This window comes from Dermacentor silvarum, chromosome 6 (genome assembly GCF_013339745.2).
Source record: "Dermacentor silvarum isolate Dsil-2018 chromosome 6, BIME_Dsil_1.4, whole genome shotgun sequence".
NCBI classification, from domain to species: domain Eukaryota; kingdom Metazoa; phylum Arthropoda; class Arachnida; order Ixodida; family Ixodidae; genus Dermacentor; species Dermacentor silvarum.
Genome location: NC_051159.1, coordinates 174,194,691 through 174,213,864, shown reverse-complemented (window position 1 = coordinate 174,213,864; position 19,174 = coordinate 174,194,691). Strand labels below are relative to the sequence as shown.

General features: G+C 44.6%; 1 protein-coding gene across 1 annotated transcript; it reads left to right on the top strand.

Moving 5' to 3' along the window:
• The first annotated feature begins 5,440 nt into the window (after positions 1 to 5,440).
• On the top strand, positions 5,441 to 18,965 carry LOC119456421 (uncharacterized). Its single transcript, XM_049669825.1, has 5 exons — positions 5,441 to 5,709; positions 6,134 to 6,269; positions 14,693 to 14,838; positions 15,812 to 15,935; positions 18,677 to 18,965. The coding sequence occupies exons 1-5, from the start codon at positions 5,673 to 5,675 to the stop codon at positions 18,921 to 18,923; spliced, it is 690 nt and encodes a 229-aa protein (XP_049525782.1). The 5' UTR covers positions 5,441 to 5,672; the 3' UTR covers positions 18,924 to 18,965.
• Positions 18,966 to 19,174: the final 209 nt, after the last annotated feature.

Genomic DNA, 19,174 nt, shown 5'->3' with positions numbered 1-19,174 from the left:
TTCGATGGTTGTAACAAACCCCTTATAGTTCGGAATGAAAATTTACTGATCATTTCACGCTGATTACATTAAAGTCTGGATACTCGTGACGTTGCTAGTAATGAATTATGTAGGAGTTCAAAACTTCAACGAGCTGTCCGCCACCTGGCAACGCGCCAAACCGGACGCGCTACCGCGGTGGCCGCGCGCGCTCTATGCTGACCACTGCCGTACGTCTCGCACATCACTATACCAACGCGGCCGATTACCGCATTCGCCTGCGCTCTGTGGACGCAGCATAGCCGAAAGTCGGGTCAGTCGGATCCTATACACGCCGCAAAAAAGCGTGGATCGACAGCGTGCGGCTCATGCTGTCCGCGGGTTTTTCAACATAATTCAACATCATCATCATAATCAGCCTATATTTATGTCCACTGCAGGACTGCAGAACTCTCCCTGAGATATCCAATTACCCTTGTCTTGCGGTAGCTGATTCCAACTTGCGCCTGCAAATTTCCTAATTTCATCACCCCACCTAGTTTTCTGTCGTCCTCGACTGCGCTTCCCTTCTCTTGGTATTCATTCTGCAACTCTAATGGTCTAATAATTCAGCATAATTATGCGCAATCTAGTCGCGGCCGCGATAAACTGCTACACGTGCGCAGTCAAAGAGCTTTCTTTCTCCGCATGCACTCAGGCCGTTTGTACGACTATCCATTTCGTTTTCCATTCTCTTCACCTTTCTCAGGCGTTTTCCACTATCTCAGGCGAAGCTGCGCTCTCGTTATCGCCTGGATCTTGTATTTGGTGCAAAGAGTGAGAAGAATGGCAAATCAAATTGATGGCTATGAAGTAGAGGCCCTGGGAATCTGCCACTCGGCGCAACGAGTGATAAAAGTCCGCCTCCATTCCACCCTGTGAAAGTGGATGTACGTACAGCGAAGTTGTTGCCGACTTTAGACAAGCGCGCGCGACGTTAGACAAGCACCAGCGACGTACATCACGCGCGCACGCACGTGTGTGGAAGTACAGCATACATGGTTATTCCTTTAGGCCCTCCGCCAATGCAAGTGCCTTATTGAACTAATTCAACTTTTTACAGTAAATTGCGTCAGCGAATTCGTAAAGTACGACTTACGCACTAGCTACAGCCACGATAGCTTTGGATTGTAATTCAAATATATGAGAATAACTACATTGCCATGTGACGTTGTCGCCTGGTGACGTAATCTGATGACACAATCACGTCACCGTGAAACGTGAAACGTGACGTCACGTGATTAGGTTATCGTCAAGTTATTATGCCACCTGATGACGTCATGCGATGCCTCTTCGAGAAGCAGCACACTGTGCACTTCCCGCTTTTTTGCACTGTCTCCGGGATCAGCCCCAATTTTAACGCGATAACATTAAGGGCCCCATGTCGCAGAAAATCCTGCGTCAGCGCCGGCGTGGGCGTGGATGGTGGCGTGTATGTCGGCGCCCGTGGCAAAGAAAATCATCCCCAACCACCCCGACCCCCGACCACGCACGCCTTCCGCGTGGCGCAAACTGTTAGTGAACAAAAATTGAATTTATCACAGTGAAATCCGTCAGAAAAATGGTAAAGTACGACTTAACCACAACCCACAGACATTGTGGCGTCGGATTGTAATTTGAATGTATGAGAAAACATAATTCTGTTACGAAGAAACTCAAACACAAACCCCCTTTCCAGCCTTTCTACCGATCCCAACAGCGGCGCGCTCAGATGGGCTAGTTGCGAAATTCATATCCAGATGGCGCTCGCATCCTCGGCAGGTCAAATTGGGACTTCGCCTGCCTAATGCGTTTTTGGACACGCGCGCGCGTCGGGGCAATAGCAAACAATTAATAAAATAATAAAAAAAGTGCCGGGACCTTCACATTTTAATATAAGACGACTTATATTGCCCCTAGAAAAGCATCTTCCCAGCAATGCATTTCTGTTTAAAAGTGAAGTTGACTTTAAGGGGATTGGTGTAAGCCTGGTCTTTGTGAGCTGACTCTCCCACGTTCTGTGTTGAAGTGAAGCCTACCTAAAGAAAGAGCGATGCAAATGGGGCCCGATAACGCTATCGCGTTCCACTCTTAAAAGGCGAAGCTTAAGCGTCCTCCAATTTTTTGTGTGAGCGCCGCGCACCCAGACACGAAGAAATCCTAACCAACTAGAGGATAACAGCTTGACAGTAAAAAAAAAAAAAAAGAAAGAAAAAAGGAAAATGAAGTGTAAGCTTACAAAATCCAGGCACCGCAAGTGTTCTCGGTTATCGCTCTGCAACTCTGCTTATCACCTTTCGTGAAGCAAGCATCTGATGTTTACGGGCAACGCCCGCAGCTGAACGCCAGCGACCGACATTGTACCAAATCGGAGCGCTCCGACGGCATTCTAAACGCTGATAAGACCTGTGACGTACACCGCTACTTGGGGGGTGTGCACGACGACGGCAATGATGGATTAGCGTCCACAACTGCATCTGTCATCTCGTTCACGAACATGCCACAGAGAACAATCTTTCGTGGCCGCTATATGCGGCACCCGCTGCGTGCGTTTGCATCGTCTTACCTTGTTGTAAGAGAAATGTGGTGGCATACGCAATTGAGTTATCTACGCCCCTCTCTCCTAACGAAAAAAAGGGGGAAAACAGAATACGAGGAAACAAGAACCAGATAAATTTATCTTATCTCAAGGGATTTGAGATGTGCGAAACATGTCTATCGATGGCGTCATTAGACTACGAATTGTCATATCTTTGCGATAATTGAACCGTGCCACAATAATATCATTTCCTTCTGTTTGCGTGCTTTCTTTTTTCTGTTGCACCTATCACGTGCGTGCTCTCCGTACATTCCATGCTTCCGAACAAACATGTTTCGGTAGCGTGTGTCCTGTATCGTTCTTTCCTACTCCATCTGCATCACATAATTGCAGAAAACCACTTAATAAAAGCAAGAAGAAGGTCTCTAATTTTACTTCCGCTCATTTCAGACAGAACACGCAACAGAGCGAACACACAACAAAATCAGCAAGCACGGAAGCAAACAAGCAAGGAAGCAAACAAAGAAGCAATTATACAAGTGTCATAGATCTAACAAGAGCACAGGCGGTGAAGTTCACATGAATGGGAGGCCAAAACGATCACTAACGGTTACGTGAAGTTGCAGCGGGCTGAAATATTACGCTCTTCATTGCTTCCGACTTATACAGGGTGTTGCTTTTTACACTATACAATTTTTTATCAAAAAATTATCAGCGTGGCGAACGTGTTGTTCTTGCTCAGAAGTTCCTGTGCCAGGCGGGCATACTTTGCCGCTACGAATGTTAGTTTCAGTAGAATAATTAAAAAAAGTATTAGTTCGATTTTTCTTACATCACTTGGCGCAGTTATTTAACTAATAAATTTGGAGGCAGTCACGTTTCAATGCATCCCCATTTTATAATTATCTTGAAAATCACACCTAATTCGAGTTATCGCTCATTGAATTTTAACGTAAATCCAGGTAACATGGAAACCAAACGGGTCCCGCTGCAAGTCAGACGGAAGCGCCCCGTGACGAAAAGTGTGACGAAGTTAGAATAATGGCATGCCGCTGCAAATAATGATATGGCACGTCGTGGCAGACGCTTGCCAGGCCCCCAAAGCGTGCCGTATTCGCAGTATTAGTGCCTGCCGCGCGGCTGTCAGCTACATTCAGATTTGAGTAGTGCTTTTAGTCAAGGGGCGTTTCCGTTTGATATGATAGTATATGATAGCGGGGTCGGCTTTTCTGCGTTCTCGGTGCTCTGTTTCGATATTGCCTGGATTGATCGTTGAAAGTTAAAAATAAATACCTGGGCTAGAGTGTGATTTTCAAGATTCCTAAGAAATAGGTATGTATTGATATCTGACTGCCTCCAAACTTGCCATTTAAACAGCAGCCCCCAAAGTCCTAGTAAATAAGTTACATGAATTTTCGTTAATACGTCATTTCAAACTCACGTTATTAGCGGCAGAGTATGCCTGCTTCGCCTAGGAACTCTTCAGAAAAAACGGAACCTTCGTTACTCTTATAGCTTTTTAATGAACATGTTGTATTTAAAACAACTATTTTTGCAGCAATAATGGTCTCTGAAAAAATAAAGAGCTGCTCTCTGAAGCGAGACTTTCTTCCCACGTTTTTCAAACGCACCATCTAATGATTCACGTGCTGCCATACTACAGGCAGATTTGCGCCTTTCGAAGGTTTCGTGAGAGTGCCTGCATTTTAATGAAAACAAGCTCGCGTAAGTTCAGCACGCGCGAATCACAAATAAATGAAAACACACACATCGCAAGGACTAACACCTTACTTTCTTTTGAACGTGAAGTCCGTATATTTAGGGTAACAAATGCTTCTGAAAAATATAAACTTTGCTTTGTTACGGCTAGCCTCTACTTTCTCCCGATTTAGTCGCGAACGTGCCAAGTAATCACGCTTTGTTGCATTTTCGATTCTCGTGCGGTTGCCCCCTAGGGAAGAATTCAATGGAATATCAGAACCCTTACCCCGTCTGTCGTCATTTATTCAGCGTCTGCGAGATCGTTAGCCGTGCTGCCGCCGACAGACTGCCTCGAGGGCCAAGCGTGCATCATGGCTTTGGGTATGCTCGTTGTCCATGAAGAAGTAATCAATACTTGCGCTTGCGCGCGATCTGAACCAGATGTCTCCTGCGAGAACATAATAGAGCCGGCTCGGAAGTTTTTCAAAGCCGTTGCGCTAAAGTAACGATGTGAATTGATCGAAGTTTAATACAAGGCCAAAAACAAAAGGGATTGTGTCATGGGAGCTCTGTGTTAAGGAATTAAAGTGCTATAATGTAAAAGGAACATTAAGCTATTTCGTCGACACGCAGATCACTCTACTGACGCACTGCATATCACTTGACTTCCTTTTCATAACAGAGAAACGGCCGTTACACCATGAAAAGATGAAAAACACAGATCAACGTGCTCACTTGAACGCAAGGTTACGGAACGAACACAAATAATACCTTCGTAAAGTGCCGGGAAATATATATCTTCCGACAGAAAGATGAAAGGGCGCCAAACAATTTTGAGGTGTTCTACAAGGAGAGAAATAACATTGAAACATAATTTAGGTTGTGCCGTCTATATGTGCACAAACGTACTTGGAGAACACTTGAACGTTTAACAGTGAGGTAGCTTTGCACGGATGATAATGTCTACTATTATCACATTTTCTTACTAGACATCGCCAAAATCAAATAAGCTTTATGTTCACACACATGACTGCACCTTATTTCCACAACAGGGGATCGGGGAGACCGGAGATTATGGCTCAATTATTCGTTCGTAGTGGACTTGTGACATGTACATTTTAGAATGCGACAAATGCGCCTCGGTACGAAAACTTCTGCATGAGACAATCACTCGTCGTGCTCTATGGGCATCATTGTCGGTGTGAGCGTGTACCAGTACATCGCCAATTCCGGTAATTGTATCGCACTCTCTCGAGTATCGGTTTCCAACGCGACGGCGCCACCTCACCGGCAGCTCGTGTGAACAGAGTCCTGCTTCGGACTCGTGGGCATCGGATCCGCGGCTTTCGACGACTCAGAAGACGTCTTGCTCCCCGCATGTAAAGGACAAAGAGCTGGTAGCGAAAGCAGAGCAGTGCCCTATCTGCCTCGAAACATGAACGGCTTCATCAGCATTCTCCTTGCTGCAGCAGGTGAGCTTCCGCGATGGTTTAGGTTCAACAATCCATGTCCTATTTATCAACTGTGGCAGCCAGCTGTTCACACAGACCGATGAAACATAGAAGAGTTGTGGTATAGCAGTCGTGATATACAGCCCGTTAAGGGCTCAGTTGTCTTGACAAGTAACTCTTTAAACGAAAAAGAACAGCAGTTCGATGTTGCTTTGGCAAGTAGAGCAATTCAAGTGCAGAACTAGGAGAACTACTTTTTCTCAGTGCGCATTCACTGAAGAAGGAGGCGAAAGTCGATTGCAAGATACAAAGTTATTTTGGCAGACAGGTTTTGGCGGAAACCAGGTATTGCTTCATTACTCTTTAACGCATACCATTCCTTTCGAAAACGCCATTTATAAGTAAGACCTCTATGTTTCTTTTCCATGACGTTGCCCATCACCAGCGCTGTCGGCGTCTGGCATTGCCGATGCGTGCCAACCGGAGAGCGTGGACCGATGCGTGAAGGGAGTGTACGACAGCTCCAAAGGGGACCCGGCCTTCCTTCCGCTGAGCACCGAACAGCTGTCGCACTTTTGCACGTTCGTATCACTGGGCTTTGTGCCGTATTTTGCTCATGTTAACGAATTTAAGTAGTGACTTGCAATCGAATGAATCTATCAGCCATTCCGACAGGTCGAAGCGACGGTTGCTTATAGCTTGAGACAAAAACTACGCAAACGATGAATTAGGCAACCCTTCACTCGTGGGAGAAGCAGCTGGTGGAAACCGACAAATAACTGTGCGGGAACCATCGACGATGGTTGCCATTGTAAGCGAATAGCCGAACGCTTCTACAGAGCTATTCACTTTATTAAAGGAATTATGCACTTTAAGACCTACATTTTTTGCAGTGTTGTTCAACAACAGAGACTGTTGTTGAATTACGTAATTTCGCACAGAAAAGAGCAGTTAACCAGCCCATCTGAATCGATAGTGTAGGCGGCTATACATATAAATTTTGTAATGTGGGTGTCGTCACCAGCGGCTCGAGCACCGGCGTGAAAAGCGGCTGCAATTCTCCTCTTCCGCCACCGGAGGCCTCTGCCTAACACCTCTAGTCTAAGGGATGTCGCTCTGCCGCAGCTGCCGCAAGGAAAGAAAGGTGGCGGGAAAAGAGGAGGGTCGTCCTTCCTGCGCGCTCCAGCACTGCATTCACCCCAAAACTCTCGCTGCGACAGCAAATGCGTCTCAAAGAGCTAAACAGTTGGCGTTCCATGACGAACGCGCCCGCAACTCATTTGCCCGAGACCACGTATCCGTGAGAGTCAAATAAATCTATTCGCTTTAGGAACCTGTTGACAATAAACCTGACGATGCCAAATAAAAATGGTTTACGTAAATTTGTTAATCAGGTAGTGAGCAGCAAGGATTACGAAAGAAAATTAAGTTGGGAACGCTCGAGCTGAAATTAGGAAGAGGGAAAGATTACACCTGCAGCGCGTATAGAAGAGATTGCCACAGATGGTAGGTGTTACATGGTAAGTCGCATTGCGTACTAAAGACAGGGAAGCATACCAGGAGGAGACCGAAGAACAAATGCAGTGACGTGAATAACAACACACTGCAAGCCTTCTGTGTGGGCGCACTTCGGCAATACAGGCGCCACATTGGAGCGAATTGTGATTTTGTGGTGCACCTAGTATTGTCAAGGACTCTGTTGTCGCAGACAGAATTTAGAGTATTGGGGCTCTTTCATGAGGGCTGTGACAGTGGCCAAGTGCCGAGCCGAAACGTGGTTTAGAAAAGCTTGGCAACAGACGGCAAGCAATTAGGGCGAACTTCAGTGGCTTCCGAAATGCGTTGCTGCCATTTGATGGGATTTTTAGGGGCGAAGCTCCTTAGGGTGTGGGTCTGTCCCTCCTCTGTAGTATGTAGTAGTAGTAGTAGTCGTCGTCGTAGTAGTAGGTAGCCACGTCTACTTTTATGAAAAAAAAATTCCGAAAGTTGTGTCCGTAGCACGGAATCGAACCAGGGACCCCTCGCTTCCGAACGCGCGGCGCTAACCACTACGCCACGAAGCGCACATGGACACACGCACCACGATGACAATAAATACCCAACATTAACGAAAGTGCGCGTTTCTAACGCGTTTGTGCTAGCGCGTTACGGCCCGTGTAAGAAGCTGGTGTAAGACGCTGTGGCCTCTCCGCCTTACCCCCGTATTCATAAACGCTCCTCGACTTGAACTTGACTTGCCACCGCCTTCAACGCGTTTCGAACGCGCTGCCCAAGGCGGTGGCAAGTCAAGTTCAAGTCGAGGAGCGTTTATGAATACGGGGGTTATGCTCTCTCAGCAGTCATGTGATGGCGTCGGCAAACGCGGTGCACGTTCCGGCATGTGTAAACGGCTGCGTAAGACGCTGTGGCCTCTCCCCCTTACTAGAGAGTACTGCACGTTTCTAACGCGTTTGTGCTAGCGTCCCCTTAAGCGGAAGATGGTGCAATTATAATGAAGGGCGCTGTTATAAAATAGGCATGACGTCACATATGGCGCGTGTCATTGGTGGAAGTCAATCGTTCGATTTAGTGCGGCGAGACTGGGCGAAAAACACGGAAGATTCACGGTTTACCGATGATTCCCTCCGGAGCTTCGCCCACTCATCATCATTCACCCCGTGGATATGCGGCGTTTTTTTTTTTGATGATTTATAAGAACAAGGACTTTAATTCTCGCAAAGAGGGAAGTATTTGAGCCTTCGGCACCTCTGCGGTTTTTTATTGGCCTAGTGCTAGCAAAACTTCGGAGGTTAATATAGGCTATTGAGCATGTTATTTCTATGATTTGTGGGAAAACTGATATGCGGAGGACATTACGGTAAAAAAGTAAAGCGGGAGCAGTTCCAGTAAGCAAGAAAGTGAAGGTATGTATATCCAAAGCACATCCCCCGATGTGGGTATGTGCCACAGTATGGAAATCATCTTTAGAATGGTAAGCTGTTGGACTTGACATTATCTTGCAAAAGGTCAGGGCAGGAATGTTGCGGAAGAAAGGAGACCAGGACAGAAAAGACGCTCACTTGCAACTGAGTTTATTTTGAGAAACAGCCCACTAGGAGCGTTATTGCACATGCGCTGACATCAAATATTGTGAACTAAGACTAAACTGTGCGTACTTGTTGCCTACTCGTTTGTTAGGCGATCTTTATAAATTCTAAATTTTGTTCAAAATTTTAGATGAAAAAACAGAAAGAACAATATCGAAATCAAGGGCGTCCCGTGCACTCAGGAGCAAAGCTGCATGGAAATTTTGAAGACGATTGGCGCAAAGATAAAATGCCCCGTCTCTGAAAACGACATCGAAATCGTATACACCGCAAACCGGCAGGACAACACAAAGAACATGATCGCTCGTTTTCAGTTTCATACAAAGAAGGCCGAATTAATAAGCAAAGCACGAAGGGCGCAACTTGTGATATTGGTTTCCCGAATGATCAGTCTGCCCCAGTATGTGCTAATGATCACTTCACGCCGATAACAGACTGTTCGGCAAGGCACTGCAACTCAAAAAAGAAAAGGCGTGGTAGTTTCTCGGGACTAATGACTGCACGATAAAGTCGACTGATAGCAGGGTCTTTCGCAACCGTGATGAATCTCATCTGAAGTGTTTCGGGTAAGTGTGTGCGCCGCACCGCCTTTCATTTTTTCATGCCATACATTTACACAATCTTGACTCCTTTCTTTGCGCCAACAATTACAGTGTTATCTACTTCAACGCTCGCAGCCTGAGGAAATATATTGATCAATTCTAGTTGCTTCTATCGGCAGTACACTTCCCCTTTTCTGTTGTATGTGTTTAAGAAACCTGGCTTACCGACTACGATAGGAATCATTACTGTTTTTCATCCTACACAGCTGAATATTGTAATCATAAATCATCTGACCATAGCCGTGCAGCTATTTTCACTCTTCACTTTATGACTTATAAACGTTGATCCAACCTTAACCTTGATGTTCCAGACTGAGTAAGCAGGGCTCGAAATAGATGACTCATCTATTGGTATTGTCGAGAAGAATATTATTTTAGCTAGCATATACAGATCGCCTAGTTTCCCCCATTTCAGTCTTTTGTGCTGCACTTGACGAAGTTCTTTGCTTTCTTTCACTAGAAAACAAACCTCTGACCAGGTATAGACCTATTTCAATCATTCCCTTCTTCAGTAAGGTAACCGAAAAACTGATCGAACTTAGACTATCTAGTTACCTTCACAAATTTCATATACTACACCGAAAACAATTTGGCTTTAGACCGGGATTGTCTACTGACCTTGCATTAGTGACGTTTATCGATAGATGTAAATTGGAAATTGATAAAGGTAACAATGTAGGCTCTCTATTTGTTGATTTTAGCAAAGCCTTCCCCACCATTATTAATAGCATATTATACACTAAAATGACTGCGTACGAAATTAATGGCACCCCACTAAAATTTTTTTCAATGTTACATAACGGGAAGCAAACTGGCAGTATATCTGTTGTTCTATCTACCACACCAACCACGAATATTGGGATCTCTCAAGGTTCCATACTGGTCCACTTTTATTCTTACTCTATAATAATGGTCTCGCTGATTGCATTTCTTCATCCACTGATTTTATTATATGCTGAAGATACAACACTGATCGCCTCTAATGTCAGATTCGACATTTTAACATCCAAACTATCTCTGACTTGATGTATTTATCTGCGTGGTGTCAAAGAAACAGGTTGCATATTAACCCCTCAGGAACTAAGTTTATAATTTTTAGTTAAAGTCTCTTTATATTTCAGATGTACCACCAGGTTTTATTAACTCTCATGCCATACCACCGACTGTCCTGTACCACTGTCCTTTGTCCTGTACCACGATAGAACACTGACTGCCTCTAATCCCCGATTTGTCATTTTAATATCCAAACCAACTCTGACTTGATGAATTTATCTGCGCAGTGTCAAAGAAACAGGTTGCATATTAAGCCCTCAAAAACTAAGTTTAGGATTTTAGTTCAAGGTCTCTTATTGTTTTAAATGTACCACCAGGTTTTATTAACTATCCTGCCGTACCACCGACTGTACCTTCTTGTTCGTTGAAATTGACAATGCCTTCATTCTTTAAATTTCCTTAAATTCTTAATTCCTTAAACTAAAATCCACACTCACTTAAACTATTACGTTGCATCTCGTGACTAACTTACAAAACCCACCTAGCTCCGCTTCAATGAACTCAAAATCAATCCATCCGTGCGATTGCATGGAGCTCTCACGGTTCTCATGTTTCTCTGCTCTTTCATCATCAATATACTGCGGACCTGCCGTGGTTGCTTAGTGGCTTTGGTGTTGCGCTGCTAAGCACGAGGTCACGGGATCGAATCCCGGCGACGGCAGCCCCATTTCGATGGGGGTGAAATGCAAAAACAACCGTGTACTTAGATTTAAGTGCACGTTAAAGAACCCCAGGTGGTCAAAATTATTCCGGAGTCCCCCACTACGGCGTGCCTCATAATCAGATCGTAGTTTTGACCCGTAAGACCTGATAATCTATTTTTTAATATACTTTGGGTGGATGGTTTCGTTAATTATAATGTCGGAATATTTGCCTATCGCATAATCAACGACCACAATCTTCTTCAATTCACCCATTGAAATGAGATCAATAATGACAACGTCATCAGACTCTCCTTTCAAAAGAATATTCTGCCAAAAGTTCAAACTAATTACGGCATTCAAACAACTGGGTCTTCATTACTTAAACTATGGAATACTTATTTACGTTATGAAATCAAGACTAAGCCATCGCGTTCATCGTTTAAGCGAATTCTGTGGTCATACATCTCTTCCTCTGCATTTGATAATTCGTAACTACCCTGCATCACATCAAGGCATTAGTATGTACGTACTTACGTAAAAATGAACGCAGATGTCCATTTTTCATCCGTCGCTTTCTGGAACGCAGTACCGTTAGACATAAAAACACTTAAAATTACCAAATTCAAGAAACAACTAAAAGAATATAATCTGTCCAATACTAATGCTTAGTTCATAGTCATAACCATTATTTCAGTGTGCCTTCATTTAGTTTCCGTAGTAATACCAGAAAACTGCTGTTCGGCGTGTTTGTCATGCATATGTATTTGAGTTCGCGAATTATACTATCTACGTCATGTCAGTTGTAGTGTTAATTTATTAGTGTTTACCGAGATTATCTTACAGTGCTTTTTAAACATGCTTCTTATTTGTGCGTATATAATTCATTCTTATGCTATTTATTATGAAAACCTCTAATTGTTCCTTGTTCACAATGTGTTGCAACTCCTGTAATTTGTGCTTTTTTATGTTTAGTTTAGAGAGGAGGTCCCATCACAATTAAACCGATTGTGATTCTAATGTTCTATGTTCTATTCTGTATAATCTATCTAGTGATGTTTTGGTGTTCTCAAATCGCCTTTGTTTTTACGTAGGCAAATATGTACGCCTAACCGTGTTCTTTTTTTTCTCTTTCTCGTACTAAATATGAGAGGTCCTCTTACAGTGATTTTTCACCTTGGGGTCTCTTCCTGTGTATTGTTCGTAATATGTGTTTCACGGTGTGTAGTGAATCGAATAAAATTTCAAACTTTAAATATGGCAGTTCTGTTATATGCTAGCTATCGGGCGAGACAGCAGCAGCGTCCAGCCAGGAAAGTTGGTCAGGAAAGTTCTGCAATCGGGGCTAGACTTCTTGCAAGACAAAACTAGCCGCAATGGAAAGCACTGGTATGGCACTAAGGCGACCTCCTGAACGCCACATATGAACACTTAACGTAGTATCTAAAGTGCAGCATGTTAGTGCACGTACTAGGCCAAACTTTTAGTCAGCGAGATGGCTGTGACGTGACATGTGCAATCGCACACGTACTAGGCACACCTTTAGTACGCCCGAACCGTGGAGCAGCAGTGACTTTAGGGAAGCATGCTCGTCTCGCACCCTCGAGGCCCGAGTGCGATTTCCACCCAGACTGAAATGTACCAAGTTTTCTTTTCAAAGCCCCTAATTTACTTTGTTTACAGGAACCTCCCTGAGAAATGTGACGTTTATTCGAGCATTTTTTGCGGCGTCAGCCATTTTTCGTCATAGCGCAGTTTCAGCAAGTTCCCCGCCAATGGCACGCCAACAGCACCGCCAACATAGAAACCTAAAGCTTTCGCCTTAAAATCAAAGCACTTCATTTCTTTTCATAAGCACAGAGATGAAGATGCAGCGTCGTGTGGTGGGTGGCCACGTTGAAGCTGCATCCCGAATTTTCATGTAATTTCGCTTTATTTGAAACGTACTTCATGATTGGTTTTCGTCGTCTGTGATGACACAAGGGCCAGAGCAAATCAGCGCAAAATTTTCTCGAAGGTTGATTGCAAGAATGTGTTCAAATCACTACCATACAGTTCCACATGAATCTGGCATCATATACGGGATGACCGGCCGCGGTGGCTCAGTCAGCTAAGGCGTTACGGCGCTGAGCACGAGATCGCGGGATCAACTCCTGGCCGCAGCGGCCGCATTTCGGTGGAGGCGAAATGTAAAAACGCCCGTGTGCTCGCGTTGTAGTGCACGTTAAAGAACCCCAGGTGGTCAAAATTAATCCGGAGCCCTCCACTATGGCGTGCCTCATAATCAAAATTGGGTTTGGCACGTAAAACCCCCGGAAAGAAGAACAAGATATCCGGGATGATTACGTGGCCTAATATCTCGATAGTTACTTTGGAAAAGGAGTGAAGGCAATGTGAAATATAATTGACAAGCGTGCAGGTTTGGCAAATCATGACATCTGCCTGTAACACGTGTAAGTCTGTTACATTTGCTCATATATTCAAAATTTCTTATGCCATGATAATAAGCTTTTTTTAAATTTGAGAACACTATTGGTGCATATAATGGGCCAATGGGTATCCCGAGAGGCCGTTCCATTAGTTGAAAAGAACCAGAGCGTGTAACACACAACGCCTCTCAACAGTTCTGAGCACTAGGTATGCCATAGACCGGTTGGGTGGGGCCCCTGTGATACACGCGCGCGGTACTGCAAGGCTATGGAACCTGAGGGGTGAGACCTAGCTCACACTGAAGAGTTATGTTGTGCTCAAGGTTTAATATGAACTTGACAGCACCAACGCGAGTCATCATAAGGCTAATACCTGGAAACTTTTGCAAACTGACGAACATTAATAGCAAGATGGAGACTCATTCAAATCAATGAATCCGACGGCTACATCTAGGATGCAATTGGTGAGCGTACGAGTAAACAGTCCGAATATAGACGCGTAAGCAAGTCATACATTTTACTGTACTAATCTTTTCATGTTACGTTAACATACCACGATGCGACATAGGTACTTTTCATATGTTCCGGAATCGCTTGCTTTACCTTTCTGTTACGTGTATTATAACAAGAGGTACCATTGCAGTGTTTTCACTAAGCCACCTCTTCCTGTATATTCTACTCCGTCTATATTCTATGTATACGTCCAAGTATTCTAAGTCTATGACCTATAAGCTTGTCATAAAAGTAATCATGTTAATGGGGTACATAAAATTAGGAATTATAAAAGTGTCTGGATATTCTGAGTGGATAGCTAGTTTCGACGCAAGCTCACAAAGGAGAAGTGAATATACGGAAGTCATCACACTCATTTGAAAGAAAAGCGCACAGAAAACCGAGGCTTCTAAATTGCTGCTCGCGACAGAAAATATCGCCATGCAAGCACGGCTCCACTTACAGTACTGTCTTTTCAGATGGCACTTAAAAACACCGGTCCTCTAAAACTCCCGTTAAATATTCATCAGGGAAAGGAGGTGACTCGCACCATAAAATATGAGTCTAAAAATGCATCTATAGTGTTTATACTTAAAATAAAACCTAGAAATCATATTTTAATCGCTTTTGGAAACTAAAGATGTAGATTCATTGCGGACGTGATGCTCAAATATTCCGACATGGTTCACATGGTCTTCCAGGAGAGTGGTTGAGGCGAGAGGCTGCATCATGCGTGAATCCGAGGGTTGTCCGGACAGAGCGAGGTCATTCCTAGAAGCCACTATGGAAGGTCTTAAGGTTGCCTATGAAGACCTCTGCAAGAACCACCATCTGCAAAAGAGCGCTGGTACGTCATTCCTGCATCGCCTGATGATCGTGCTCGATGAACAAATCAAGAACACCATCTTTTGTGCGGCTCTTGTGTTCTGTCTTGCCAGTGCCATCACAGCTTTTCTTGTGCTGTGGCTGAAAAAGGCTGAATCATTGGCAATACTAACGTAATAAAATTTATTGTGCCTGGAAACCGCAATTCGTATGTTCACTTTGTTTTATTTCTTCAACGATCTCGTTCGTTGCTGTAGGTGGCACAAAAGAGGTACAATCTCAGTAGAATCAGTCGCCCGAGTGACTGATTGATCAGTCCATCTTGTAGGAAGAACGTTCAATCCAATCCAATTAGCACACTAAAAAATTAAGCTACCCGTACATTTACATGCAAATATTTGTAGAGACTGATACCAGTGCGAAAATTTGTTCCGCGCTTTCTGTAGACAGTGTATACAGTGTCATTTGGAAATAAATGGCGACGCTGTTAGGTTTGAAATAACGTCAAGGGGAACGAGCGTCAGTTACTCTACGCTGGGCTTGCGTAGTTACAGGCCCAGCGACATAATATCTTTTGTTGGTCGTGCAACCATTCTTCTAGCATTTGCTTTTTCCCACTGCAGGCACACGCATCCCCTTTTGATCTATTGCAAGCTGTAGCGTGCACGATTTATGCACCTTGTCCACATTGGTGACTGCTATGTTAAGCTATGGAAGGTATGCTATGTACGTTAAGCCGCTTTTATGTCACCGACGAAGATCCTCAACGACTGCTCCAATGTCATAGAAATAGGAACGATATCGTGCGCATAGATCTAATGAATGTAGATTTCAAGCCAACAAACTTATTTACTAAATGGCGTCCATACCAAGATGCAGTAATTTTCTGCATGTATTCAATATTCAATTCAATGGAGACGGCAATGCAGTCAGAATTTTCAAATTTGATGGCGCCATCAACGTTACTGCCTTATATAACCTTTCTATGCTTCCAGTGTATCTCCGGACGGCGCAATGCATTCGCCAGAACCCTGCCACGCACTGTATGTACTTGTACATCAACCAGCTTGACTCAATTGTTGGCTCCAACGTGACAGCCAAAATGCAAATGGCCTGCTGGTGGGTTGATTTTCTGTGTATCCTTTTTCTGATACCTTTATTACCATGGTGTGTATGTTCAGTAGAAACTCCAAGAGAGGCAAAGAGAGCAGCAACAATTAGGGAACTAACGCTTATGGGGTGGTATTCTCACTAACATTGGGAAAAGGAGTAGGCTTGAGCAGGGCACGTAATACATAGAGAACGTATTGAAGCTAGTGTAACGGAAAGAAAACGTAATATGAGGTTGCAGAGCAGTAGTGAAGCGAGAGAAAATTCTTACTTTTGCGTCATTGGTGAGGCACCAAATAATTGCTGGCTACTGTAAAGAGAGGGTTGGTAGCTTTAATGACAAGTCGGGTATGACATTAGCCAGGCTTTTAACCTGAAATGTTACTCAAGAATCCAAATGAACGACGTGTGAAAGAAGTAGCAGGGAGACTGTAGTGGATTTAAATTGGTTAGTCGGGACCACTACGATCGATCGTCATTACCAGGTCAAGTTCCGAAGGTCTTGCCAGCGACTTCCAGTTGCGGTGGCCTTGCTTCACCCGACCCCACCATACACTTTTAATAGACCTTTTTCTGGCACGCAAGTGCCACCAACGGCCACGCAAGCGCTTATGGGAAACGTGTGTACGCCTCAGAAACGAGTGCCACACTTGCTCTTTTCCTGCGCCGTATGAGCACCTGTCAGCAGTCATAATTGAAACAAATTTAGCAAGGTGGTGCATGTTACTACCCAATTCAAACAAGGACGTCCTTTTTATTGTTAAGCTGCGGCGGCCTCTCGCCTCTTTGCGATGCCAACCATCTAGTGTTCCCGCGCGCCATATTTTTTGTGACAGCCGAGCTGGGAAGCCACTTTAACTATTTAGTGCGCACACCTTTTGACCCTGACTAATTCGAGGGCATTGCCAAAATTAAAAATTAGGCATTATAAGCATTGTACAGATTAAATACTACACCCAGCAGCATGTTAGATAGCTGCAGAGGCGACTGTCACCTATAGACTTGGTTTATGGTCCACCTTGTTTATTATTCCGTTTTTTTACAAGGGAACATTATTTGACTTTTCTATAAGAGGTGGGGGAAGAAGAGACCACTTCCCAGTTTCTTGGTCAATTTTGCCGAAACTTAATAAAAACACTTCATTTCGTTCTGTGTGTGCTATGCGACGCTGCGGAAGTGCTGTGGCGAAGCATATCGCTTAGCTGCGATTGGTGGCTTCATGTGTAAACCATGCTGCTCATGGCACGTTTCAAAGAAATCGCCCTACTAACTTTTTTATGCAGTGCAGCTATTGACTTTCAAGTAGACTATCATCTCGAAGCAGCAACGTACTTCACTAGTGACCAATGCGCTCAAATGAAAACGGTTCATCGCGGAACACGAACACAAGATCGTATAGATAGCACAATGTTTTCTCATGTAAGAGACGGGGAAGCACGAACAATGTTTTAATTCTTTCTTCCTTGTCATAATTTTTTAAAAAGAAATAAGAATACATGAGCACCGAACCTATACGAGCAACCAACCAACCAGCGAACAGTCTGGCCGTTTCTAAAGCCTCACAACGTATGTGCTCTTGTCAGACCACTGTGGCAGCAGAAGAGGCATAAACACCTTTTCTCATAGGAGGCCACAATCTCTTTGTTTACGCGCCATCCGACAACGCGGAATTTTGCAAACGAAGTTTTAAACGATGGAGGCGATATGTTTGCGGTGGAGCTTAGCTCTCCGCGAAAGGGTGGCAGCTCGGTGATTACCGCATAGACAGCGTGATTGCTTTGTAATTTCTTGCGTAGGGATACTACATAAAGAGAAAATAAAATGAATGTAGATATTTATGGGCATCTGTACTGATGTCGTGGGGAGCGTCAAGGAATGTTTTTTTCTTTTGTACTCCCACGGCACCAACGTGGCAAACGGGCGGCGGACCTACTCTCTGAAGGAGCCTGCTCTCTCGACGTGCACCCTTTCCCCATAGTGCACCGCGCATCCATGGGATTGCCCGAAAAAGGTCTATTTCGATGTTCATACCAGAGGCAGTGGTCGATTATTGTTTCAGGTTGACCCATTCATGTTTTCGCGAGGAAAAGGATTACATATATTTCTGTGTGTGTGTAGACAGAGGGAGAGAAGGATGAATGAACGGCAGGGAGGTTACCCAGGAATGAGTCTGGTTGGCTAATCGGCACTTGGGGAAGGAGAAAGGGGAGAGAAAGATTAAGAGAAGTTGCGAAAGTCCACTGTTGGTGTCACCGACGTAGTGAAAGTTCTCTGCCCTATATCACAGGGGGTCGCTCAGTCCGGTAGCCTTCAGAAATCGCAGCAGCACTTTTGTGGCCTTCTGCAGTGGTGATATGCGGGGCCATGGTCCCAAGATCTTGTCCAACGAGAAAGGTCTTCCTACTAGCTTGTTTCTTGTAGATCAGTGGGCCTTCCTAGTATGATTGTACTGGTCTGTTTTGTATGTATACCTTTACTCAGTCGTGCGATTCCTTGTGCCGAGATCATGCACCAACTCTAGCATTATAAATCTATGGGGATGGGACAGATGTTCAAATCGAGGAGCCCGAGTACAAAGACTCTGCTCTCTAACTCTACCTAACGCCGGCGCCTCTGGCGTGATAAAACTATCATGATTATGATGACCTTTTCAGCAAACGGGGAGGCAGTCGTCATCTTTTCTAGGCTTTTTTTCTGTATACTGTGCAGTTTTTCAACTACAAAGTCGCCTCGTCTTTCTATCCCGACAGCAACATGCAGTTTTATTCTCTGTGCGCCCGTGCTTCCATCACTAAGTCATGCGGCGAGACCGCGGCCGACCAGGTGATGGACCTGATCAACGGCATGGCGCAGGCACCCATCCTGGCCAGCTGCGGAAACAGCATACCCGGCTCGGAGAAGTGCCGCAATGCGCCCTACATCTCAGCCGACAAAGTCACGGTGCCTAAGGGCACCGTGCTTTCGAGGCAGCTCAAGATTATCCTCGAAGAGTCGTGATCATGTACGGCGAGGAATAAACTAGTCCAACCTCTGTGATGTACCGGCGTTGAAAGCAATTTGTTATTTATTTTGTGCCAGACAATGCAAACGCAGATCCATTTTTCAAGAGAACCAACCGTATTAAGAATTGGAAGCCTGCGTTCCCTGGAAACATTTCCCATTCCACGATCGCATGCACATTTGTAGTATGAGCCGAATGCAAATACATCAGCTCGAACGAGACACGTTGCGCAACATTTATTGCCGCT

Bases quoted from the DNA above. Each gene is read 5' to 3' on its own strand.
- LOC119456421 (XM_049669825.1), top strand. From the start codon at position 5,673: ATGAACGGCTTCATCAGCATTCTCCTTGCTGCAGCAG. The intron at 14,839-15,811 runs GTACGTCATTCC...CTATGCTTCCAG, and splicing joins CCATCTGCAAAAGAGCGCTG to TGTATCTCCGGACGGCGCAA. The intron at 15,936-18,676 runs GTGGGTTGATTT...CTATCCCGACAG, and splicing joins AAAATGCAAATGGCCTGCTG to CAACATGCAGTTTTATTCTC.